Source organism: Pelodiscus sinensis, chromosome 12 (genome assembly GCF_049634645.1).
Source record: "Pelodiscus sinensis isolate JC-2024 chromosome 12, ASM4963464v1, whole genome shotgun sequence".
Lineage (NCBI taxonomy): Eukaryota > Metazoa > Chordata > Testudines > Trionychidae > Pelodiscus > Pelodiscus sinensis.
The window spans coordinates 47,140,369-47,164,039 of NC_134722.1; the positions used below are offsets into that span (position 1 = coordinate 47,140,369).

At 67.3% G+C, this 23,671-nt stretch overlaps 3 protein-coding genes across 8 annotated transcripts in view; 1 reads left to right on the forward strand and 2 right to left on the reverse strand.

Moving 5' to 3' along the window:
• Positions 1 to 11,564, reverse strand: part of LOC142831111 (uncharacterized) — a 29,306-nt gene extending 17,742 nt beyond the window's left edge. The window contains exon 1 of one of the 2 annotated variants that reach the window (XM_075940548.1): positions 11,427 to 11,564. The gene's annotated coding sequence lies outside the window, so the exon portion shown is untranslated. Of the gene's footprint in view, positions 1 to 11,369; positions 11,405 to 11,426 lie in introns of those variants that run through there. The other variant, XM_075940549.1, reaches the window with a different exon arrangement.
• A 1,486-nt stretch (positions 11,565 to 13,050) lies between these two features.
• On the forward strand, positions 13,051 to 17,079 carry TMEM208 (transmembrane protein 208). Its single transcript, XM_075940558.1, has 6 exons — positions 13,051 to 13,558; positions 13,758 to 13,853; positions 14,817 to 14,876; positions 15,280 to 15,416; positions 15,656 to 15,740; positions 16,634 to 17,079. The coding sequence occupies exons 1-6, from the start codon at positions 13,487 to 13,489 to the stop codon at positions 16,769 to 16,771; spliced, it is 588 nt and encodes a 195-aa protein (XP_075796673.1). The 5' UTR covers positions 13,051 to 13,486; the 3' UTR covers positions 16,772 to 17,079.
• A 768-nt stretch (positions 17,080 to 17,847) lies between these two features.
• MATCAP1 (microtubule associated tyrosine carboxypeptidase 1) overlaps positions 17,848 to 23,671 on the reverse strand; it is a 37,668-nt gene continuing 31,844 nt past the window's right edge. For 2 of the 5 annotated variants that reach the window (XM_075940554.1, XM_075940552.1), the window contains 2 exons: positions 21,834 to 21,931; positions 17,848 to 18,312 (listed from right to left, as the gene is read on the reverse strand). In XM_075940554.1, the coding sequence (XP_075796669.1) occupies positions 18,148 to 18,312; positions 21,834 to 21,931 (263 nt within the window). In that variant the 3' untranslated portion in view covers positions 17,848 to 18,147. Of the gene's footprint in view, positions 18,313 to 21,833; positions 22,621 to 23,671 lie in introns of those variants that run through there. The other 3 variants (XR_012906780.1, XR_012906779.1, XM_075940556.1) reach the window with 3 other exon arrangements.

Below are 23,671 nucleotides of genomic sequence, written 5' to 3' on the forward strand. Positions count from 1 at the left end.
GCCGCACCCCGGGTGTGTGTCTGTCTGCCCCCCTGCCGCACCCCGGGTGTGTGTCTGTCTGTCTGCCCCCCTGCTGCACCCTGGGTGTGTGTCTGTCTGTCTGTCCCCCTGCCGCACCCCGGGTGTGTGTCTGTCTGTCCGCCCCCCTGCCGCACCCCGGGTGTGTGTCTGTCTGTCCGCCCCCCTGCCGCACCCCGGGTGTGTGTCTGTCTGTCCGCCCCCCTGCCGCACCCCGGGTGTGTGTCTGTCTGTCCGCCCCCCTGCCGCACCCCGGGTGTGTGTCTGTCTGCCCCCCTGCCGCACCCCGGGTGTGTGTCTGTCTGTCCGTCCCCCTGCCGCATCCCGGGTGTGTGTCTGTCTGTCCGCCCCCCTGCCGCATCCCGGGTGTGTGTCTGTCTTTCCCCCCGCCGCACCCCGGGTGTGTGTCTGTCTGTCCCCCTGCCGCACCCCGGGTGTGTGTCTGTCTGTCCCCCTGCCGCACCCCGGGTGTGTGTCTGTCTGTCCCCCCGCCGTACCCCGGGTGTGTGTCTGTCTGTCCCCCCGCCGTACCCCGGGTGTGTGTCTGTCTGTCTGCCCCCTGCCGCACCCCGGGTGTGTGTCTGTCTGTCTGTCCCCCTGCCGCACTCCGGGTGTGTGTCTGTCTGTCTGTCCCCCTGCCGCACCCCGGGTGTGTGTCTGTCTGTCTGTCCGCCCCCCTGCCGCACCCCGGGTGTGTGTCTGTCTGTCTGTCCCGCTGCCGCACCCCGGGTGTGTGTCTGTCTGTCTGTCCGCCCCTCTGCCACACCCCGGGTGTGTGTCTGTCTGTCTGTCCCCCTGTCGCACCCCGGGTGTGTGTCTGTCTGTCTGCCCCCCTGCCGCACCCCGGGTGTCTGTCTGTCTGCCCCCCTGCCGCACCCCGGGTGTGTGTCTGTCTGTCTGCCCCCCTGCCGCACCCCGGGTGTGTGTCTGTCTGTCTGTCTGCCCCCCTGCCGCATCCCGGGTGTGTGTCTGTCTGTCCCCCTGCCGCACCCCGGGTGTGTGTCTGTCTGTCTGTCCCCCTGCCGCACCCCGGGTGTGTGTCTGTCTGTCTGTCTGCCCCCTGCCGCACCCCGGGTGTGTGTCTGTCTGTCTGTCCCCCTGCCGCACCCCGGGTGTGTGTCTGTCTGTCTGTCCCCCTGCCGCACCCCGGGTGTGTGTCTGTCCGCCCCCCTGCCGCACCCCGGGTGTGTGTCTGTCTGTCTGCCCCCCTGCCGCACCCCGGGTGTGTGTCTGTCTGTCTGTCCCCCTGTCGCACCCCGGGTGTGTGTCTGTCTGTCTGTCCCCCTGCCGCACCCCGGGTGTGTGTCTGTCTGTCTGTCCCCCTGCCGCACCCCGGGTGTGTGTCTGTCCGCCCCCCTGCCGCACCCCGGGTGTGTGTCTGTCTGTCTGCCCCCCTGCCGCACCCCGGGTGTGTGTCTGTCTGTCCGTCCCCCTGTCGCACCCCGGGTGTGTGTCTGTCTGTCCGTCCCCCTGCCGCACCCCGGGTGTGTGTCTGTCTGCCCCCCTGCCGCACCCCGGGTGTGTGTCTGTCTGTCCGTCCCCCTGCCGCACCCCGGGTGTGTGTCTGTCTGTCCGCCCCCCTGCCGCACCCCGGGTGTGTGTCTGTCTGTCCGCCCCCCTGCCGCACCCCGGGTGTGTGTCTGTCTGTCCGCCCCCCTGCCGCACCCCGGGTGTGTGTCTGTCTGTCCGTCCCCCTGCCGCACCCCGGGTGTGTGTCTGTCTGTCCTCCCCCCTGCCGCACCCCGGGTGTGTGTCTGTCTGTCCGCCCCCCTGCCGCACCCCGGGTGTGTGTCTGTCTGTCTGCCCCCCTGCCGCACCCCGGGTGTGTGTCTGTCTGTCTGCCCCCCTGCCGCACCCCGGGTGTGTGTCTGTCTGTCTGCCCCCTGCCGCACCCCGGGTGTGTGTCTGTCTGTCCGTCCCCCTGCCGCACCCCGGGTGTGTGTCTGTCTGTCCGCCCCCCTGCCGCACCCCGGGTGTGTGTCTGTCTGTCTGCCCCCCTGCCGCACCCCGGGTGTGTGTCTGTCTGTCTGCCCCCTGCCGCACCCCGGGTGTGTGTCTGTCTGTCCGCCCCCCTGCCGCACCCCGGGTGTGTGTCTGTCTGTCTGCCCCGCTGCCGCACCCCGGGTGTGTGTCTGTCTGTCTGCCCCGCTGCCGCACCCCGGGTGTGTGTCTGTCTGTCCCCCTGCCGCACCCCGGGTGTGTGTCTGTCTGTCTGCCCCCCTGCCGCACCCCGGGTGTCTGTCTGTCTGTCTGCCCCCCTGCCGCACCCCGGGTGTGTGTCTGTCTGTCCCCCTGCCGCACCCCGGGTGTGTGTCTGTCTGTCTGCCCCCCTGCCGCACCCCGGGTGTGTGTCTGTCTGTCTGCCCCCTGCCGCACCCCGGGTGTGTGTCTGTCTGTCTGCCCCCCTGCCGCACCCCGGGTGTGTATCTGTCTGTCTTTCCGCCCCCCTGCCACACCCCGGATGTGTGTCTGTCTGCCCCCCTGCCGCACTCCGGGTGTGTGTCTGTCTGCCCCCCTGCCACACCCCGGGTGTGTGTCTGTCTGCCCCCCTGCCGCACCCCGGGTGTGTGTCTGTCTGTCTGCCCCCCTGCCGCACCCCGGGTGTGTGTCTGTCTGTCTGTCTGCCCCCCTGCCGCACCCCGGGTGTGTGTCTGTCTGTCTGCCCCCCTGCCGCACCCCGGGTGTGTGTCTGTCTGTCTGCCCCCCTGCCGCACCCCGGGTGTGTGTCTGTCTGTCTGCCCCCCTGCCACACCCCGGGTGTGTGTCTGTCTGTCTGCCCCCCTGCCGCACCCCGGGTGTGTGTCTGTCTGTCTGTCCGCCCCCCTGCCACACCCCGGGTGTGTGTCTGTCTGCCCCCCTGCCGCACCCCGGGTGTGTGTCTGTCTGTCTGCCCCCCTGCTGCACCCCGGGTGTGTGTCTGTCTGTGTGCCCCCCTGCCGCACTCCGGGTGTGTGTCTGTCCGCCCCCCTGCCACACCCCGGATGTGTGTCTGTCTGCCCCCCTGCCGCACTCCGGGTGTGTGTCTGTCTGCCCCCCTGCCGCACCCCGGGTGTGTGTCTGTCTGCCCCCCGCCGCACCCCGGGTGTGTGTCTGTCTGTCTGCCCCCCTGCCGCACCCCGGGTGTGTGTCTGTCTGTCTGCCCCCCTGCCGCACCCCGGGTGTGTGTCTGTCTGTCCCCCTGCCGCACCCCGGGTGTGTGTCTGTCTGTCTGCCCCCCTGCCGCACCCCGGGTGTGTGTCTGTCTGTCTGCCCCCTGCCGCACCCCGGGTGTGTGTCTGTCTGTCTGCCCCCCTGCCGCACCCCGGGTGTGTATCTGTCTGTCTTTCCGCCCCCCTGCCACACCCCGGATGTGTGTCTGTCTGCCCCCCTGCCGCACTCCGGGTGTGTGTCTGTCTGCCCCCCTGCCACACCCCGGGTGTGTGTCTGTCTGCCCCCCTGCCGCACCCCGGGTGTGTGTCTGTCTGTCTGCCCCCCTGCCGCACCCCGGGTGTGTGTCTGTCTGTCTGTCTGCCCCCCTGCCGCACCCCGGGTGTGTGTCTGTCTGTCTGCCCCCCTGCCGCACCCCGGGTGTGTGTCTGTCTGTCTGCCCCCCTGCCGCACCCCGGGTGTGTGTCTGTCTGTCTGCCCCCCTGCCACACCCCGGGTGTGTGTCTCTCTGTCTGCCCCCCTGCCGCACCCCGGGTGTGTGTCTGTCTGTCTGTCCGCCCCCCTGCCACACCCCGGGTGTGTGTCTGTCTGCCCCCCTGCCGCACCCCGGGTGTGTGTCTGTCTGTCTGCCCCCCTGCTGCACCCCGGGTGTGTGTCTGTCTGTGTGCCCCCCTGCCGCACTCCGGGTGTGTGTCTGTCCGCCCCCCTGCCACACCCCGGATGTGTGTCTGTCTGCCCCCCTGCCGCACTCCGGGTGTGTGTCTGTCTGCCCCCCTGCCGCACCCCGGGTGTGTGTCTGTCTGCCCCCCGCCGCACCCCGGGTGTGTGTCTGTCTGTCTGCCCCCCTGCCGCACCCCGGGTGTGTGTCTGTCTGTCTGTCTGCCCCCCTGCCGCACCCCGGGTGTGTGTCTGTCTGTCTGCCCCCCTGCCACACCCCGGGTGTGTGTCTGTCTGTCTGCCCCCCTGCCGCACCCCGGGTGTGTGTCTGTCTGTCTGCCCCCCTGCCGCACCCCGGGTGTGTGTCTGTCTGTCTGCCCCCCTGCCGCACCCCGGGTGTGTGTCTGTCTGTCCGCCCCCCTGCCGCACCCCGGATGTGTGTCTGTCTGCCCCCCTGCCGCACCCCGGGTGTGTGTCTGTCTGTCTGCCCCCCTGCTGCACCCCGGGTGTGTGTCTGTCTGTGTGCCCCCCTGCCGCACTCCGGGTGTGTGTCTGTCCGCCCCCCTGCCACACCCCGGATGTGTGTCTGTCTGCCCCCCTGCCGCACTCCGGGTGTGTGTCTGTCTGCCCCCCTGCCGCACCCCGGGTGTGTGTCTGTCTGCCCCCCGCCGCACCCCGGGTGTGTGTCTGTCTGTCTGCCCCCCTGCCGCACCCCGGGTGTGTGTCTGTCTGTCTGTCTGCCCCCCTGCCGCACCCCGGGTGTGTGTCTGTCTGTCTGCCCCCCTGCCGCACCCCGGGTGTGTGTCTGTCTGTCTGCCCCCCTGCCGCACCCCGGGTGTGTGTCTGTCTGTCTGCCCCCCTGCCGCACCCCGGGTGTGTGTCTGTCTGTCTGCCCCCCTGCCGCACCCCGGGTGTGTGTCTGTCTGTCCGCCCCCCTGCCGCACCCCGGATGTGTGTCTGTCTGCCCCCCTGCCGCACCCCGGGTGTGTGTCTGTCTGCCCCCCTGCCGCACCCCGGGTGTGTGTCTGTCTGTCTGCCCCCCTGCCGCACCCCGGGTGTGTGTCTGTCTGTCTGCCCCCCTGCCGCACCCCGGGTGTGTGTCTGTCTGTCTGCCCCCCTGCTGCACCCCGGGTGTGTGTCTGTCTGTCTGCCCCCCTGCTGCACCCCGGGTGTGTGTCTGTCTGTCTGTCCCGCTGCCGCACCCCGGGTGTGTGTCTGTCTGTCTGCCCCCTGCCGCACCCCGGGTGTGTGTCTGTCTGTCTGTCCCGCTGCCGCACCCCGGGTGTGTGTCTGTCTGTCTGCCCCCCTGCTGCACCCCGGGTGTGTGTCTGTCTGTCTGCCCCCCGGCCGCACCCCGGGTGTGTGTCTGTCTGTCTGCCCCGCTGCCGCACCCCGGGTGTGTGTCTGTCTGTCTGTCCCCCTGCCGCACCCCGGGTGTGTGTCTGTCTGTCTGTCCCCCTGCCGCACCCCGGGTGTGTGTCTGTCTGTCTGTCCCCCTGCCGCACCCCGGGTGTGTGTCTGTCTGTCTGCCCCCCTGCCGCACCCCGGGTGTGTGTCTGTCTGTCCGCCCCCCTGCCGCACCCCGGGTGTGTGTCTGTCTGTCTGTCCCGCTGCCGCACCCCGGGTGTGTGTCTGTCTGTCTGTCCCCCTGCCGCACCCCGGGTGTGTGTCTGTCTGTCTGTCCCCCTGCCGCACCCCGGGTGTGTGTCTGTCTGTCTGTCCCCCTGCCGCACCCCGGGTGTGTGTCTGTCTGTCTGCCCCCCTGCCGCACCCCGGGTGTGTGTCTGTCTGTCTGCCCCGCTGCCGCACCCCGGGTGTGTGTCTGTCTGTCTGCCCCCCTGCCGCACCCCGGGTGTGTGTCTGTCTGCCCCCCTGCCGCACCCCGGGTGTGTGTCTGTCTGTCTGTCCCGCTGCCGCACCCCGGGTGTGTGTCTGTCTGTCTGTCCCCCTGCCGCACCCCGGGTGTGTGTCTGTCTGTCTGTCCCCCTGCCGCACCCCGGGTGTGTGTCTGTCTGTCTGCCCCCCTGCCGCACCCCGGGTGTGTGTCTGTCTGTCCGCCCCCCTGCCGCACCCCGGGTGTGTGTCTGTCCGCCCCCCTGCCGCACCCCGGGTGTGTGTCTGTCCGCCCCCCTGCCGCACCCCGGGTGTGTGTCTGTCTGCCCCGCTGCCGCACCCCGGGTGTGTGTCTGTCTGTCTGCCCCCCTGCCGCACCCCGGGTGTGTGTCTGTCTGCCCCCCTGCCGCACTCCGGGTGTGTGTCTGTCTGTCTGCCCCCCTGCCGCACCCCGGGTGTGTGTCTGTCTGCCCCGCTGCCGCACCCCGGGTGTGTGTCTGTCTGTCTGCCCCGCTGTCGTACCCCGGGTGTGTGTCTGTCCGCCCCCCTGCCACACCCCGGATGTGTGTCTGTCTGCCCCCCTGCCGCACCCCAGGTGTGTGTCTGTCTGCCCCCCTGCCGCACTCCGGGTGTGTGTCTGTCTGCCCCCCTGCCGCACCCCGGGTGTGTGTCTGTCTGCCCCCCTGCCGCACCCCGGGTGTGTGTCTGTCTGTCTGCCCCCCTGCCGCACCCCGGGTGTGTGTCTGTCTGTCTGTCTGCCCCCCTGCCGCACCCCGGGTGTGTGTCTGTCTGTCCCCCTGCCGCACCCCGGGTGTGTGTCTGTCTGTCTGCCCCCCTGCCACACCCCGGGTGTGTGTCTGTCTGTCTGCCCCCCTGCCGCACCCCGGGTGTGTGTCTGTCCGCCCCCCTGCCACACCCCGAGTGTGTGTCTGTCTGTCTGCCCCGCTGCCGCACCCCGGGTGTGTGTCTGTCTGTCTGCCCCGCTGCCGCACCCCGGGTGTGTGTCTGTCTGTCTGCCCCCCTGCCGTACTCCGGGTGTGTGTCTGTCTGCCCCCCTGCCGCACCCCGGGTGTGTGTCTGTCTGCCCCCCTGCCGCACCCCGGGTGTGTGTCTGTCTGTCTGCCCCCCTGCCGCACCCCGGGTGTGTGTCTGTCTGTCTGTCTGCCCCCCTGCCGCACCCCGGGTGTGTATCTGTCTGTCTTTCCGCCCCCCTGCCGCACTCCGGATGTGTGTCTGTCTGCCCCCCTGCCGCACTCCGGGTGTGTGTCTGTCTGCCCCCCTGCCGCACCCCGGGTGTGTGTCTGTCTGCCCCCCTGCCGCACCCCGGGTGTGTGTCTGTCTGTCTGCCCCCCTGCCGCACCCCGGGTGTGTGTCTGTCTGTCTGTCTGCCCCCCTGCCGCACCCCGGGTGTGTGTCTGTCTGTCCCCCTGCCGCACCCCGGGTGTGTGTCTGTCTGTCTGTCCCCCTGTCGCACCCCGGGTGTGTGTCTGTCTGTCTGTCCCCCTGCCGCACCCCGGGTGTGTGTCTGTCTGTCTGTCCCCCTGTCGCACCCCGGGTGTGTGTCTGTCTGTCTGCCCCCCTGCCGCACCCCGGGTGTGTGTCTGTCTGTCTGTCTGCCCCCTGCCGCACCCCGGGTGTGTGTCTGTCTGTCTGTCCCCCTGTCGCACCCCGGGTGTGTGTCTGTCTGTCTGTCCCCCTGCCGCACCCCGGGTGTGTGTCTGTCTGTCTGTCCCCCTGCCGCACCCCGGGTGTGTGTCTGTCCGCCCCCCTGCCGCACCCCGGGTGTGTGTCTGTCTGTCTGTCCCCCTGTCGCACCCCGGGTGTGTGTCTGTCTGTCCGTCCCCCTGCCGCACCCCGGGTGTGTGTCTGTCTGCCCCCCTGCCGCACCCCGGGTGTGTGTCTGTCTGTCTGCCCCCCTGCTGCACCCTGGGTGTGTGTCTGTCTGTCTGTCCCCCTGCCGCACCCCGGGTGTGTGTCTGTCTGTCCGCCCCCCTGCCGCACCCCGGGTGTGTGTCTGTCTGTCCGCCCCCCTGCCGCACCCCGGGTGTGTGTCTGTCTGTCCGCCCCCCTGCCGCACCCCGGGTGTGTGTCTGTCTGTCTGCCCCCCTGCCGCACCCCGGGTGTGTGTCTGTCTGTCCGCCCCCCTGCCGCACCCCGGGTGTGTGTCTGTCTGTCCGCCCCCCTGCCGCACCCCGGGTGTGTGTCTGTCTGCCCCCCTGCCGCACCCCGGGTGTGTGTCTGTCTGTCCGTCCCCCTGCCGCATCCCGGGTGTGTGTCTGTCTGTCCGCCCCCCTGCCGCATCCCGGGTGTGTGTCTGTCTGTCCCCCCGCCGCACCCCGGGTGTGTGTCTGTCTGTCCCCCTGCCGCACCCCGGGTGTGTGTCTGTCTGTCCCCCTGCCGCACCCCGGGTGTGTGTCTGTCTGTCCCCCCGCCGTACCCCGGGTGTGTGTCTGTCTGTCCCCCCGCCGTACCCCGGGTGTGTGTCTGTCTGTCTGCCCCCTGCCGCACCCCGGGTGTGTGTCTGTCTGTCTGTCCCCCTGCCGCACTCCGGGTGTGTGTCTGTCTGTCTGTCCCCCTGCCGCACCCCGGGTGTGTGTCTGTCTGTCTGTCCGCCCCCCTGCCGCACCCCGGGTGTGTGTCTGTCTGTCTGTCCCGCTGCCGCACCCCGGGTGTGTGTCTGTCTGTCTGTCCGCCCCTCTGCCACACCCCGGGTGTGTGTCTGTCTGTCTGTCCCCCTGTCGCACGCCGGGTGTGTGTCTGTCTGTCTGCCCCCCTGCCGCACCCCGGGTGTCTGTCTGTCTGCCCCCCTGCCGCACCCCGGGTGTGTGTCTGTCTGTCTGCCCCCCTGCCGCACCCCGGGTGTGTGTCTGTCTGTCTGTCTGTCCCCCTGCCGCACCCCGGGTGTGTGTCTGTCTGTCCCCCTGCCGCACCCCGGGTGTGTGTCTGTCTGTCTGTCCCCCTGCCGCACCCCGGGTGTGTGTCTGTCTGTCTGTCTGCCCCCTGCCGCACCCCGGGTGTGTGTCTGTCTGTCTGTCCCCCTGCCGCACCCCGGGTGTGTGTCTGTCTGTCTGTCCCCCTGCCGCACCCCGGGTGTGTGTCTGTCCGCCCCCCTGCCGCACCCCGGGTGTGTGTCTGTCTGTCTGCCCCCCTGCCGCACCCCGGGTGTGTGTCTGTCTGTCTGTCCCCCTGTCGCACCCCGGGTGTGTGTCTGTCTGTCCCCCTGCCGCACCCCGGGTGTGTGTCTGTCTGTCTGTCCCCCTGCCGCACCCCGGGTGTGTGTCTGTCCGCCCCCCTGCCGCACCCCGGGTGTGTGTCTGTCCGCCCCCCTGCCGCACCCCGGGTGTGTGTCTGTCTGTCTGCCCCCCTGCCGCACCCCGGGTGTGTGTCTGTCTGTCTGTCCCCCTGTCGCACCCCGGGTGTGTGTCTGTCTGTCCGTCCCCCTGCCGCACCCCGGGTGTGTGTCTGTCTGCCCCCCTGCTGCACCCTGGGTGTGTGTCTGTCTGTCCGTCCCCCTGCCGCACCCCGGGTGTGTGTCTGTCTGTCCGCCCCCCTGCCGCACCCCGGGTGTGTGTCTGTCTGTCCGCCCCCCTGCCGCACCCCGGGTGTGTGTCTGTCTGTCCGCCCCCCTGCCGCACCCCGGGTGTGTGTCTGTCTGTCCGCCCCCCTGCCGCACCCCGGGTGTGTGTCTGTCTGTCCGTCCCCCTGCCGCACCCCGGGTGTGTGTCTGTCTGTCCCCCTGCCGCACCCCGGGTGTGTGTCTGTCTGTCTGCCCCCTTGCCGCACCCCGGGTGTCTGTCTGTCTGTCTGTCCCCCTGCCGCACCCCGGGTGTGTGTCTGTCTGTCTGCCCCCCTGCCGCACCCCGGGTGTGTGTCTGTCTGTCTGCCCCCTGCCGCACCCCGGGTGTGTGTCTGTCTGTCTGTCCCCCTGCCGCACCCCGGGTGTGTGTCTGTCTGTCCGCCCCCCTGCCGCACCCCGGGTGTGTGTCTGTCTGTCCGCCCCCCTGCCGCACCCCGGGTGTGTGTCTGTCTGTCCGCCCCCCTGCCGCACCCCGGGTGTGTGTCTGTCTGTCCGCCCCCCTGCCGCACCCCGGGTGTGTGTCTGTCTGTCCGTCCCCCTGCCGCACCCCGGGTGTGTGTCTGTCTGTCCCCCTGCCGCACCCCGGGTGTGTGTCTGTCTGTCCGCCCCCCTGCCGCACCCCGGGTGTGTGTCTGTCTGTCCGCCCCCCTGCCGCACCCCGGGTGTGTGTCTGTCTGTCCGCCCCCCTGCCGCACCCCGGGTGTGTGTCTGTCTGTCCGTCCCCCTGCCGCACCCCGGGTGTGTGTCTGTCTGTCCCCCTGCCGCACCCCGGGTGTGTGTCTGTCTGTCTGCCCCCTTGCCGCACCCCGGGTGTCTGTCTGTCTGTCTGTCCCCCTGCCGCACCCCGGGTGTGTGTCTGTCTGTCTGCCCCCCTGCCGCACCCCGGGTGTGTGTCTGTCTGTCTGCCCCCTGCCGCACCCCGGGTGTGTGTCTGTCTGTCTGTCCCCCTGCCGCACCCCGGGTGTGTGTCTGTCTGTCCCCCTGCCGCACCCCGGGTGTGTGTCTGTCTGTCCCCCTGCCGCACCCCGGGTGTGTGTCTGTCTGCCCCCCTGCCGCACCCCGGGTGTGTGTCTGTCTGTCCCCCTGCCGCACCCCGGGTGTGTGTCTGTCTGTCCCCCTGCTGCACCCCGGGTGTGTGTCTGTCTGTCTGCCCCCCTGCCGCACCCCGGGTGTGTGTCTGTCTGTCTGTCCCCCTGCTGCACCCCGGGTGTGTGTCTGTCTGTCTGTCCCCCTGCCGCACCCCGGGTGTGTGTCTGTCTGTCTGTCCCCCTGCCGCACCCCGGGTGTGTGTGTGTCTGTCTGTCCCCCTGCTGCACCCCGGGTGTGTGTCTGTCTGTCTGTCCCCCTGCCGCACCCCGGGTGTGTGTGTGTCTGTCTGTCCCCCTGCTGCACCCCGGGTGTGTGTCTGTCTGTCTGTCCCCCTGCCGCACCCCGGGTGTGTGTGTGTCTGTCTGTCCCCCTGCCGCACCCCGGGTGTGTGTCTGTCTGTCTGTCCCCCTGCTGCACCCCGGGTGTGTGTCTGTCTGTCTGTCCCCCTGCTGCACCCCGGGTGTGTGTCTGTCTGTCTGCCCCCCTGCTGCACCCCGGGTGTGTGTCTGTCTGTCTGTCCCCCTGCCGCACCCCGGGTGTGTGTCTGTCTGTCTGCCCCCCTGCCGCACCCCGGGTGTGTGTCTGTCCGCCCCCCTGCCGCACCCCGGGTGTGTGTCTGTCTGTCTGCCCCCCTGCTGCACCCCGGGTGTGTGTCTGTCTGTCTGCCCCCCTGCCACACCCCGGGTGTGTGTCTGTCTGTCTGCCCCCCTGCTGCACCCCGGGTGTGTGTCTGTCTGTCTGCCCCCTGCCGCACCCCGGGTGTGTGTCTGTCTGTCTGCCCCGCTGCCGCACCCCGGGTGTGTGTCTGTCTGTCTGCCCCCTGCCGCACCCCGGGTGTGTGTCTGTCTGCCCCCCTGCCGCACCCCGGGTGTGTGTCTGTCTGTCCCCCTGCTGCACCCCGGGTGTGTGTCTGTCTGTCTGTCCCCCTGCCGCACCCCGGGTGTGTGTCTGTCTGTCTGTCCCCCTGCTGCACCCCGGGTGTGTGTCTGTCTGTCTGTCCCCCTGCTGCACCCCGGGTGTGTGTCTGTCTGTCTGCCCCCTGCCCCACCCCGGGTGTAGCAGGCCCCGCGCCCCCACATCTCTACGCCCGCACTTCCGGGTTTACCCTGGCAACGCCGCAGAGGCTGCTGGGAACTGTAGGCCGGCGCGGGGTCAGAACCTCGCCTCTCCGCGCACCACATCCGGTTCCGGTGACGCGGCGCCGGAAGTTGCTCGTGCTGAGTTGGTGTCTCTGCCGCCGGGCGAGCCGCAGCCGTTATGGCGGTGAGGGGGCGCGCGCCGGGGGGGGCCTAGCCCCCCTCCCTTCCCCCAGCCTCCCCCGGGCCTGAGCCCCCCCTTTCTTCCCCCAGCCCCCCCCCCGGGCCTGAGCCCCCCCTCTCTTCCCCCAGCTCCCCCCCCCGGGCCTGAGCCCCCCCTCTCTTCCCCCAGCCCCCCCCCCGGGCCTGAGCCCCCCCTCTCTTCCCCCAGCCCCCCCCCCGGGCCTGAGCCCCCCCTCTCTTCCCCCAGCCCCCCCCCCGGGCCTGAGCCCCCCCTCTCTTCCCCCAGCCCCCCCCCCGGGCCTGAGCCCCCCCCCCGGGCCTGAGCCCCCCCTCCCTTCCCCCAGCCCCCCCCCGGGCCTGAGCCCCCCCCTCCCTTCCCCCAGCCCCCCCCGGGCCTGAGCCCCCCCTCCCTTCCCATAGCCCCTTCCCCCGGGCCTGAGCCCCCCCCTCCCTTCCCATAGCCCCTCCCCCCGGGCCTGTGCTCCCCCCCTCCCTTCCCACAGCCCCTTCCCCCGGGCCTGAGCCCCCCCCTCCCTTCCCCCCCTCCCTTCCCCCAGCCCCCCCCCGGGCCTGAGCCCCCCCTCCCTTCCCATAGCCCCTTCCCCCGGGCCTGAGCCCCCCCCTCCCTTCCCATAGCCCCTCCCCCCGGGCCTGAGCCCCCCCCTCCCTTCCCATAGCCCCTTCCCCCGGGCCTGAGCCCCCCCCTCCCTTCCCCCCCTCCCTTCCCCCAGCCCCCCCCGGGCCTGAGCCCCCCCTCCCTTCCATAGCCCCTTCCCCCCGGGCCTGAGCCCCCCCCTCCCTTCCCATAGCCCCTCCCCCCGGGCCTGAGCCCCCCCCCTCCCTTCCCATAGCCCCTTCCCCCGGGCCTGAGCCCCCCCTCCCTTCCCCCCCTCCCTTCCCCCAGCCCCCCCCGGGCCTGAGCCCCCCCTCCCTTCCCATAGCCCCTTCCCCCGGGCCTGAGCCCCCCCTCCCTTCCCACAGCCCCTTCCCCGGGCCTGATCCCCCCCTCCCTTCCATAGCCCCTTCCCCCGGGCCTGAGCCCCCCCCCTCCCTTCCCATAGCCCCTCCCCCCGGGCCTGAGCCCCCCCCTCCCTTCCCATAGCCCCTTCCCCCCGGGCCTGAGCCCCCCCCTCCCTTTCCCCCCCTCCCTTCCCCCAGCCCCCCCCCGGGCCTGAGCCCCCCCTCCCTTCCCACAGCCCCTTCCCCCGGGCCTGAGCCCCCCCCTCCCTTCCCATAGCCCCTCCCCCCGGGCCTGTGCTCCCCCCCCCTCCCTTCCCACAGCCCCTTCCCCCGGGCCTGAGCCCCCCCCCTCCCTTCCCACAGCCCCTTCCCCGGGCCTGAGCCCCCCTCCCTTACCCCAGCCCCTCCCCCCGGGCCTGTGCCCCCCCCTCCCTTCCCACAGCCCCTTCCCCCGGGCCTGAGCCCCCCCCTTCCTCCCTTCCCACAGCCCCTCCCTCTAGGCCTGAGCCCCCTTCCCCCCGGACCTGGCCTGAGCCCCCCCTCATGAGCAGGACGGGGGGGTGTCTCCTGCCCAGCGGGGGGTCCTGGGGCCGCGGCGCGTCCCGCGTGTCGATCCCCGGGGGGCCAGGCCCTGCCCGACACTGCCGAGGCCGCGGGGAAGACACGGCGGTGCCAGAGCCCGCCAGCTCATGGAGCGCCCCCCCCGGCCAGGGGAGCCGATGCTGCTCTGCGGGGTGACTGACACGCGCGGGGGCCGCCCCAGGCCCGGACCGTTGTCAGACGCACACGGCAGTGCCCGGAGTCTGCAGGCCAACGCAGAATAAACGGGAAGGACTCGTCTGCGGGGAGCCCAGCAGGCCAAGCTGGATTCCGGACTGCTGCCAAACACAAGCGGAGAAAGCAAAGGCCATTCCTGTGCCTTTCACAACCCCCCCAGGAAGCTACTATGCCAATGTCTCGGAAACACAACTATACAGCCCAGGCAAAACCCTTCCAGTCCTGCAAGCAAGTTATATGTGTGTGAGAACTCGCCCAGCACTGGCTGGGTTGCCGAAGGAGCACTCTGAAAAGCATACTCAGTTCCTGGGGTGGCTGCTAACGCTGCGTACCGTTCTATAACAGCGCTGCCTTTGGGCTCCAATGCCTGTGGGCTGGCAGGGCCTCGAGGTGTGAGGAGGGGGAGGGTGTGTGTGCTAACAGCTACGCTCTTTTTCTAGCCAAAGGGGAAGGTGGGAACCAAAGGCAAAAAGCAGATTTTTGAAGAGAACAAGGAGACTCTGAAATTCTACTTGTGGATCATCCTGGGTGCTAATGTGAGTGTGTGAGCCTGTCTCCGTCAGTCTTCCCGGGCCACGAATTCCTGTCTGCAGCTGCTTCCCTCCCAAAGCCACTTCTGTCCCATCCTCTTGTGGGGCCCGATAGCCCTGACTCCTGGTAGGGATGGAAGGGATTCCTTCTCTGGCTGGCCACTCCTTCTCACTTGGCCCCCACGCAGCTTCTGCAGTGGAAGCAGAATGGTTTTCACTTCCAGGAATGGGTTAGTGGGGCAAGCCGACCCAACCCTGGGCTGCCTTCTGGGGGAGGAGAAATGTACAAGTGACAGCGAGTAACCCCGTGTGTTGGCCTATTGTGTACAGTAAAGGCAGTTGTGGCCAGGTTTGAAGGAGCTTAGAACTGGCACTAGGAAAGCAAGGAGCTCTCCACCCTAAACCTGTTACCCCAGTCAGACTGACACTCCTGCTCTGCGGGCTTGTGGCTTGCCTGACTCCATAGGCGCGGGAACTAGGGGAGCAGGGGGAGTGCTGCACTACCTCTGACTCCCAGCTGCCAACCCTACATGCCTGGCTTCCCCTCTGCCGCCCTGCATGCCAGGGGCTCTGCTGCGGGTCCTGTGCCTGGGGTCCCAGCTGCCAGCCCCACACACCAGGGCTTTGCTCCTGGCTTCAGCTGGGACAGGAGATGGACAGCGATAGGGGGGCTGGATTTCAGGATCCCCACTCTTAAAAATGCTCCTGCGCCACTTCCTGGCTTTGGAAACGGTCTGGTTCCAGCCTCAGCTTTCTGACACCACGGAGCTCTCTGGAGCTTTCCTCTCCAGCCTGGCAGGGCAATAGATCTCAGACGCAGGCAAGGGGCAACGGGGGGCGGGAGGGGTGACACACTGTCGCAGGCCATTTCTCGTGCTAGCATACTCGGAGAAGGCCCAAAGCTGTCTTGGACCTAATGTGTTCCTTCCCGTCCATTCACTGCCTGACTTCTTTTCCCTTGTCTTCCAGGCCATTTATGGAGTTGTGAACCTGGTGATCTTCTACACAACAGCTTCCTTCTGGACCTGGGTAAGTCCCTGATCTCTGTCCCCCATGCAGGGCAGAGGAAGCAAGGGGGTAGCACCTGGTGGGGTATTTGTTCCATTTTCTCACCCTTCCGCCTGCTTCTCCCTGGGGCTGTGAGGAATCTTTGCTGGGTGTTCAAATTGCAACCCCTACATCTCCTGTTGGGGTTAGTGCGGAGTTTGGCAGTCACTGTTTTGGGCCTGGTGCCCACTCTGAGCGCTCAGGTTGCTCTGAAAGGCAGTACATAAGCCTTGGTTCCCTGAACACGCACGAGATCTGTGTGGGGGGGAGGGGATTTTACCCAGCTGACGAGAACTCAGTATGAAGTGGTCTGGGCTCTGCTCCTGTACGTTGGGGCCTTCCAAAAGGGTGGCTTTCACGGCTGACCGCGGCTTGTTGGTTGCAGGGTGCGTGCGTGTTCAGCGTGGCGATCTATGGCGCCAGTTACCGCTCCATGAGCTCCATGGCAAAAGCGTCTTTCGCGGACGATGGCAGCCTGGCTGACGGGGGGATCGACCTCAATATGGAGCAGGGGATGGCAGAGTGAGTGTCCACACCCAGGCGAGTCCAGGTGAGCAGGACCTGCTGCCTGAGTGCATACAAGGGCCCATTTACCCCCGGGCGTGCTGCAAGGCGCAGAGCAGGGGCGGAGCTGAGAGGAGCCATGTCGTGGCAGCAGAATTGCAGTGTTAACTCCAGAGGCTGCAACTGCAGATGGTCAGTTACAGGAAACGGGCTGTGGGCCAGTGAAATTGACCTGTTGCCTTTCCTGTCCCTCTCAGGCACCTGAAGGATGTGATCTTACTGACAGCCATCATCCAAGTGCTCAGCTGCTTCTCCCTCTATGTCTGGTACTTCTGGCTCTTGGTAAGTTGCTGGGGCAGTCCTGGTCTTCTCCCTGCCCTGATTCACAGCCAGCCCTGAACCTCAGCTGGAAGGACCATTGTAAGGGTTGAGCACCAGCCAGAGACCTGCCCCAACGTAATTCCCAGAGCAGAACTTTGTAAAACGCTATCGAGCTTGATTTGCAAAAGGCCAGTGATGGGAGACTGCACCACTGCCCTGGGTAAATGGTTTCAGTGGTGAATTACTCTCCCTTATTTCCACTTCATTTCTTATCCTCCCATCCGAACCTAGAGCCAGCTTTTGGTACATCTCTGGGCCTCCCCCGGCCGTCTCCGGAAGAGAGTGCTGTTCCCCACTGGGATGTGCACTGCGATACTTTACGTGTGGATGGTGACGGGCTGACCTGTGAGCACTTGCTTCACCATGTCTGTGCAGGTGAAACCCCAACTGAACTGAGGAGCAGCTGAGCACTCAGCACCCCTGAAAATCAAGGCAGATGTCCATCGCAACAGCCCTTCCTGTATTAACCCTCCAGCTGGCTGGTACCGACATAGGTCACTGGTGGGATGGGGTGGCAGAAGCCACTAGTAATAAATGGCTGGCTGTTAGCGGAGCGGCCTGGTGCCTGAGCCACGTGTTGGCAGTCTTGCCCGGCAACGGGCTGACTTGAACAAGCATTAAAACGGAGCAGCCCACGTTCTCTCCTGTCTCGCATGGTTCCCTGGCCTGGGGGGCTCTCAAACAGAAGTCAGGGCTCGGCTTAGGCCTCAGGTCTATTTTTAGGCCCTTAGATAAGCGGCGAGCCCCTGCAGCTTTGGCATGTCAAGGTGCACCTCTGCTGGTGCTGTGTCTCTGGTTCTGCTTCTGAGCTCCCGCCCACAGTCAGTGACTCTGCTGCCTCTTGTGCTTTGCAGGCTCCAGGCCGGGCTCTCTATCTCCTGTGGGTGAACGTCCTGGGGCCCTGGCTCACGGCCGACAATTCCGCTGCCGCCCAGGAGCCGAATGAGAAGAAGCAGCGCCGGCAGGAGCGCCGCCAGATGAAGCGCTTCTAGCTCCCCCTGTGGGACGGTTTCGCACTAACCCACCATCTCAACCGTGCTACTTCATCAGGGATGCGATTTAAACCAATCCAAGACCATCGCGGGCTCTGTCTCACCCCCTCCTCCATCCGTTCCAGGGGAAAGGCCTGCAGAGACTTCTCTGGATGGTCTCGGCCGGGGCGCTCCACTAATCGGGGCCTTGCGCGACAAGAGGGAGGATGGTGACGACGGGGTATCTGTAAATAGCTTTTTCAAGCAAGGCTGTTTGTTGGGAACTGCCTTGTTGGAGGAAATATATTAAAGAGGAGAATCTAAGCCAGGGGACTGGTCGCTGCGGTTTGCTCAGGGTCTGACTGCAGAGAACAGTTCTCCAGAGGTGAGGTCTGGGAAAGATCGTGCTGCCGAGTGAGTCTGACGTGCCCAATAGAGGAAGGCTGCCCACCTGAACTACCACTGACCTGGCTGGGGCCATTCGTAACAACCCCCTCATCTCCGGCCAGGAATTCCTGGGCTTGGCTGACCCCTTCCCTCTGCTTCACCAGCCTCACTGACACCTCCCACGTCCATGCGAGTGGAAAAGTCTTTATTGGGGAGAGTAAAACCTTTCGTAGGCGTTTCACCAGGCAATGCACAGACGGGGGGGGGACACGAGCACCTGGTGGTTCTGGTGCCACGTGGGCTGCGCTGCCAGAGGCTCTGCACGGCATGCAGCCTACATCTGATCTCTTTACTTATAGCCCGTTGCCCCCTCCCTCCTTGGAGCAGTCAGTCCTCGCGGAGCGGCTTTCCCAGTGAGGGGTGCGGCATAAGAACCGCCACAGACTAGAACAGACGTGGGGCTCCAGCCTCTTCCGGCTCCGCTTCCAGACACCTGGCTCTACCACGCCCCGCCACTCCCTCCTCGGGTTTTAACAGGCTCCCGCGCGCCCACGTCTCTCCGCGATTGCTATAGAAGCATTTCTTCTCCCCAGCTTGGACGTGGCTGTTTATCTTCCTTCATCATCCTTCCTTCCCCCAGCGTAGCCCTCCCTCCCCCCCCCACGCTAGCTGCCCTGCATGCACCTTAGCCATTACCCCTCCCTCCCTGCCCTGGCTGCGGCATGCAAGGCCTGCCCTCCTGCAGGAATCCACCCAAAACCAGCTCTCCCTTGGCAGAGCCCGATTCTGAATGGATGGGAGGAAGCTCTGAACCAGCAGCCTCCTCCAAGGGAGGGCAGAGCTGCCGAACAGTCACAACATGAACAATAAATAGACGGACCCCCCTGCCCCCCTCCCCCCGAACGCTTTGGACGGCCGCAGTCAGATGCGCACGCGAGACACTGCCCTCGTGTGGCCTGGGATGCAGGACGCTGCCACGGGGGCAGGGAGGTCAGGGACCTGCCCACCTGTCAGTCCGGCAGCAGCTGTTCTAGCTCCTCCTCATTCAGCCGGTTGGTGGCCATGATGTGCTCAAGCTGCTTCCGGTACCGCTCCAGGTCCTGCATGAAATGGGGGATTCGCGCCTTCTCCAGCACCCCAAACGGCTTCAGCTGAGTCACATCTTCATAGGAGACCTGGGGAAAGTACACAGCCGGTTCAGGCTCCCCCCCAACACGGAGCCATGGGGCAGGGCTGCTGGTTCACTGCACCAGGCAAGGCCTTGCACACGTATGGGCAGATCTGAGAGGCCCCAAGAATGGTCCCTGGATTCCAGAGCCCTGAGCTACATGGTCGCTCCCCAGCCAGGCCGTGACCCACCAGCTCCAGGGTCAGGAGATGCTTCCAGCCGTGGCTCTCGGGTCTGACTGCAGGGCGCGTCACAGCATGAGCTGCCGTCCCCGTGCAACAGGCGCAGGTATCAGGGCCTGCCCGTTTCCCAGTTGGAGCGGAAATTGCTGAGGTGGAGGCAGGCGTCGTGTCCTGTCAGCTCAGGCAGGTATCACAGGGCAGAGGCAACTCCCTCCTCTGGCCGGCGCCGTCTCTTGGGCCCCACGGCGGCCTGACACAAGAAGAGCTTGCACCTGGGAAACTCCCCGGTTCCAAACCCCCTGTGGGCGGTGGAGCGTGTAGCCCCGGAGGCTGTGTGCAGCTTCGGTACTCTAGGAAACCGCCCCAGGCGGGGAGGCAGGCGAGTGAAAGCGACGGTCTCCTTGGGTTCTAGGCACAGTGACTGCCTCGCTGCCACCCCCTGCGGCGATAGCTGGGCCGGGCCCAGGGGCACTAGAGACAAACACGCCTCCAGCACACTATGGCACCAGCACGGCCTCCGAGAGGGTCCTAGCACAGTCCGCACCTTGTGCAGGTTGGGGCTGTGCCACACGGCCGCCCGGCTGGGCAAGGCTGGGCTGCGCTGTGTGGTAGTCCCGGCCCTCCGCTGGGGTTGGGAGGGGCACGGTTGTGAAGGGGCATGGTCTTGGGGAAGGGGTGTGGCTTTGGGCAGAAGGGGCGGGGCTTTGGTAGCCTTCCCCAGCTAAGCCTTCACCCACCGCCCATGTCTTCACAAGACACAGGAAAGTGCTGCGGCAGCGGCAGCGGCCAGAGGCTCAGTGCTCCAGAGCCGGGCCCCGGAGGCCATCTGAGACAGGCCGGGGGGCAGCCAAGGCAGCAGAAGAAGCCGTGCTGTGAAAAACGGGGCAGGGGTTCAGCAATACACATTAGCCCCTAGTGGCCAAACCAAGCCACAGACGGCCCCCCAGCGTCGCTCAGGTGAGGTGCCTGTCTTGGGAAACCCCCCTGGGAGCCTGGCTGACGCGTGGGTCTTTGTCACCTCACACCCATGGGACCTCACCTGCACACTCAGGGCCAGGGAGCTAGTGCCGGCTGTGTCTAAAAGTGCTTCTGGTAGGGAGGGGGAGCTTGAGAGGGCCAGCTCCGCCGGGCTGAGACTCAGGGCTGGGATCAGAGGAGCACAGGGGGACCCTGTCTGCTCCAATCTCCGGGCCGTACGAAGCAGGGGAGGGAAGGAACCGACAGAGACGTTTCCAGGTGCAGGAGAGTAAGCAGTGTCTGACACAGCGCCTGGGCAGCGGCAGTTCCAGCGGGTGGGGGCTGCTGCCGTTCCCCCGCTCCGGAAAACGGCCCTGCGCGGTTGGGTCCGAGGGCCTGTATGCCATGGCTGCGGAGGTGCTCGCCAGACACGGCCGTGCTGGATGCAGAGGGGCCGCAGTTCACTGGCACCTCCCTGCCTGTTTGGCCCGACCAGCTCAGCCGCGCTCTCCCTGGGCCGTGCGCAGAACGCCTTGGATGGGAGGCAGCTCCAGAGGCCAGGCCAGGGGAACAGCTGAGAACTCTGAGCCGCCGCTGGGGAGCGCACGCCTGAGCTAACCAGAGACCCTGACTCAGTCTCCCTGGGCGACAGGTGAAACACTCAGATCAGAGGGAAGAGAGAACCCACGCACACTGAAAGGACGGCGAGGGATCCGCCCCGCCCCGCCCCGCCCCGCGTGCTGGAAGGGACGGCGAGGGATCCCACCCGCCCCGCGCGCTGGGAGGGACGACGAGGGATCCGACCCGCCCCGCGCGCTGGGAGGGACGACGAGGGATCCCACCCGCCCCGCGCGCTGGGAGGGACGGCGAGGGATCCCACCCGCCCCGCGCGCTGGAAGGGACGGCGAGGGATCCCACCCGCCCCGCGCGCTGGGAGGGACGGCGAGGGATCCCAACCCGCCCCGCGCGCTGGGAGGGACGGCGAGGGATCCCACCCGCCCCGCGCGCTGGGAGGGACGGCGAGGGATCCCACCCGCCCCGCGCGCTGGGAGGGACGGCGAGGGATCCCACCCGCCCCGCGCGCTGGGAGGGACGGCGAGGGATCCCACCCGCCCCGCGCGCTGGAAGGGACGGCGAGGGATCCCACCCGCCCCGCGCGCTGGGAGGGACGGCGAGGGATCCCAACCCGCCCCGCGCGCTGGGAGGGACGGCGAGGGATCCCACCCGCCCCGCGCGCTGGGAGGGACGGCGAGGGATCCCACCCGCCCCGCGCGCTGGGAGGGACGGCGAGGGATCCGACCCGCCCCGCGCGCTGGGAGGGACGGCGAGGGATCCCACCCGCCCCGTGCGCTGGGAGGGACGGCGAGGGATCCGACCCGCCCCGCGCGCTGGAAGGGACGGCGAGGGATCCGACCCGCCCCGCGCGCTGGGAGGGACGGCGAGGGATCCGACCCGCCCCGCGCGCTGGAAGGGACGGCGAGGGATCCCACCCGCCCCGCGCGCTGGAAGGGACGGCGAGGGATCCCACCCGCCCCGCGCGCTGGAAGGGACGGCGAGGGATCCCACCCGCCCCGCGCGCTGGAAGGGACGGCGAGGGATCCCACCCGCCCTGCGCGCTGGAAGTCCCACACGCGCAAGCTGCCACGGGAACCCCTCGCTGTCGCACAAGCACCCGCTCGGTGCTCTTTGTACGATGCTCTCGTGTGACTGGCTCAAGAGACTCTCTTGGGAATTCAACTCTCTGTACGGGGAGGACAAAAGAGGGTTTCTCTGCCCCTGACACCCACTGGGACCAGCCAGGAAAGGGGCCGCTTTTCTTACACGCAACACCTGCCTCAGCCCTGAGAACTCCCTACACCTAGTCAGGAGCGGCTCCAGGCGGGCTGCCGGCAACTGGCGCCCCAGGCGGAATGCGCGATCGGCGCCCCCGCCTCCATAGCCCTCAATGGCGTGACGTCATCGTTGGCAACTGCCACGGTTGCCTACAAGCCCCTGCACCTAGTACACCGCTTCCGGGTAGCTGTGCATGAAGGGCTGCTGGTGGGGACTCTGCTGAGGGCTTGGAAGGGCCGAGAGCTGTCTGCACCTGTAATACTTCAGGGCTACTGTAACTACACTGAAAATGAGGGCCTTTGGTATTGAAGAAAGCGAGCCCACCAGGACTGTCGGGTGACAGCCCATTGAAGGGGGCAGGGTTGCCGCTGGCCAATGGCGTAACGCATCGTGCTGTTTGCACTGCACAGCAGCCCAGTCGCTGGCAAAGCGCGGCGCGCCGGCTGGGACAGTAAAACACCATGTGCACTGCCCATGAACCCCGTCCGGCTCCGGGCTCATCCCCACGCTCTGCTTTGGCGTCAGGAAGCCGGTTCCGGCCACCCGAGGCTGTTACCTTGCCCAGTGCTGCCAGCAGCCGGAAGTCGATGGTTTGCCGATGCCGCAGGATGCGGAGAATCCCGTCCAGGTACACCTGGTCCTTGCTGAAACAGCCTGCAAGAGGAAGGGGCATTGTGGGATCCAACACGCAGGCGGCTGCGGGCCTAACTCTCCTCCCTCCCTGCGGCGAGTCAGCGGGCGTGTCCGCACCTGGCGCACAGCTCACGGGCCAGACTCACCCTGCCTCTCCCACACAAAGCCTAGCGTAGCCGCAGCGGCACAGCAGTGGAGAGCAGCAGCCCAGGCTACCGCCCAGCCCCCAGGGGTCTGTCGCATGCGGCTCCCGCCTGGACTGCCCTGCTTGACGAGAGCTACCGTATGTCCACCCCAGCTCGGCCAGCACCCCCACTAAGTGTAGACAGCCCGTGGAGTTAGAGCGGGAAATAGCTGGTGTGACGGCAGAAGCAAGTCCAATGGGCTGGGGTCAGTTCCTGGACCAGCTGTCCCCAATCTATGTATGAGCCCAAAAAAGGGGAGGAAAGCGAGGGGAGGGAAGCTGAAGCTCTCTGTAAACACGGGTTCCCTGGGTCAGTCTGCAGGTTAGGGGCTCGGAGAAGCTGGAAGATCTGGATTGCTTTAGATCAGTGGTTCACACCTGTAGTCCAGGGACCCTGGGGCCTCTGCAGACCAGTCTAAGGCTTCCAAGGGGCCCGCACCTCCATTGGAAATGATTTTTGGGGTCCACACATTTTAAAAGGGGTTGAAACCTGCCTTTGGGGCTCTGTGATGTGCTCAGCCGGTCTCTGTGGACAACACAAGTCTGTAAGTCCAGTCCAGGTTTTCCCCAGCAGCGTTAGGAAAACAGCCCTCTAAAGCCTACGCCTACAAGTCCCGCTCCCGCCTCTGAACATGTCGCCAAGTCTTCCCATCTGCACCGCGTCGGAGACGCGCCGTATTGCAGGAGGTGGCCATCGGATCTCGACTCGGCGGCAACTTCTGGTTTCTAACGGCGCTGTCCCAGCTTCGTGTGCGCGGTTCTCACAGAGACGGAGGAGGAAACCCGCAGGCTACCAAGGAGCGCTGCCTTAGTTCTTAGGCTAGATCTACCCTTGGAGAGGAGATTAGGCCCAGGCCAGACCAGCTGCCCGAAGGCCATTCCTGTCTGAGAGCCTCGGCACCGGCTCACGGCTACACTTGATTTTTGGTGCGTTGTCTGGGTAAGAACAACCGCAAGGACGTCTCCTTGAGCTGGGAGTCACACCCTTGGCTCCCACATGTAGACGCACCCTCAGTAGAGACCCCCAAGCCAATCCCAAACCCCCGAGGGTCGAAGCAGGCTGCTCCCGAAGGCAGAGCGCCCTGACTCACCCCACCTTGCTCTACGCCAGCTCTTTGCCAGGAGGCCTGCATTGCCCGCTTCCAGACGAGCCCCCAGGCCTGCTGGCAGGGCCCCTGGGTTGATTTCAAGTGAGAGCTGGGAATGGGGAGAGTTTTCAGTACACACAAGGGACGCACTAGTACGGGGCTCTTCCAGCTAGTACATAAAGGCAGAACCAAAGCCACAGGCTGGAAGTTGAACCTCGATGACGGTGCGTAAGCACTGGAAAAGCCGACTTACGAGGGGCGGGGGGGGGGGGTTCTCCCTCACCTGGAGTCCTTAAACGAAGGCAGGGCAAGCCGCTCACAGGTATTCCAGCGCCTGGCTCCCAGCGCAACCAACGGGAGTCAGGCACCTGTGGGCCGGGGCCCTCGGGGATTTACCAAAGCACCTAGGAGTTTGGCACCCAGCTACCGCTGGCGGTTTCCTGAAGGCGCTGGGGCTGCTGTGGGGACCCCAGGTGATGGTCTCCAGCT

Excerpts from the sequence above, each read along its gene's own strand:
- TMEM208 (XM_075940558.1), top strand. The coding sequence starts at position 13,487 with ATGCCAATGTCTCGGAAACACAACTATACAGCCCAGGCAAAACCCTTC. Across the intron at positions 13,854-14,816 it reads GGATCATCCTGGGTGCTAAT|GCCATTTATGGAGTTGTGAA; the intron begins GTGAGTGTGTGA and ends CTTGTCTTCCAG. Across the intron at positions 15,741-16,633 it reads TCTGGTACTTCTGGCTCTTG|GCTCCAGGCCGGGCTCTCTA; the intron begins GTAAGTTGCTGG and ends TGTGCTTTGCAG.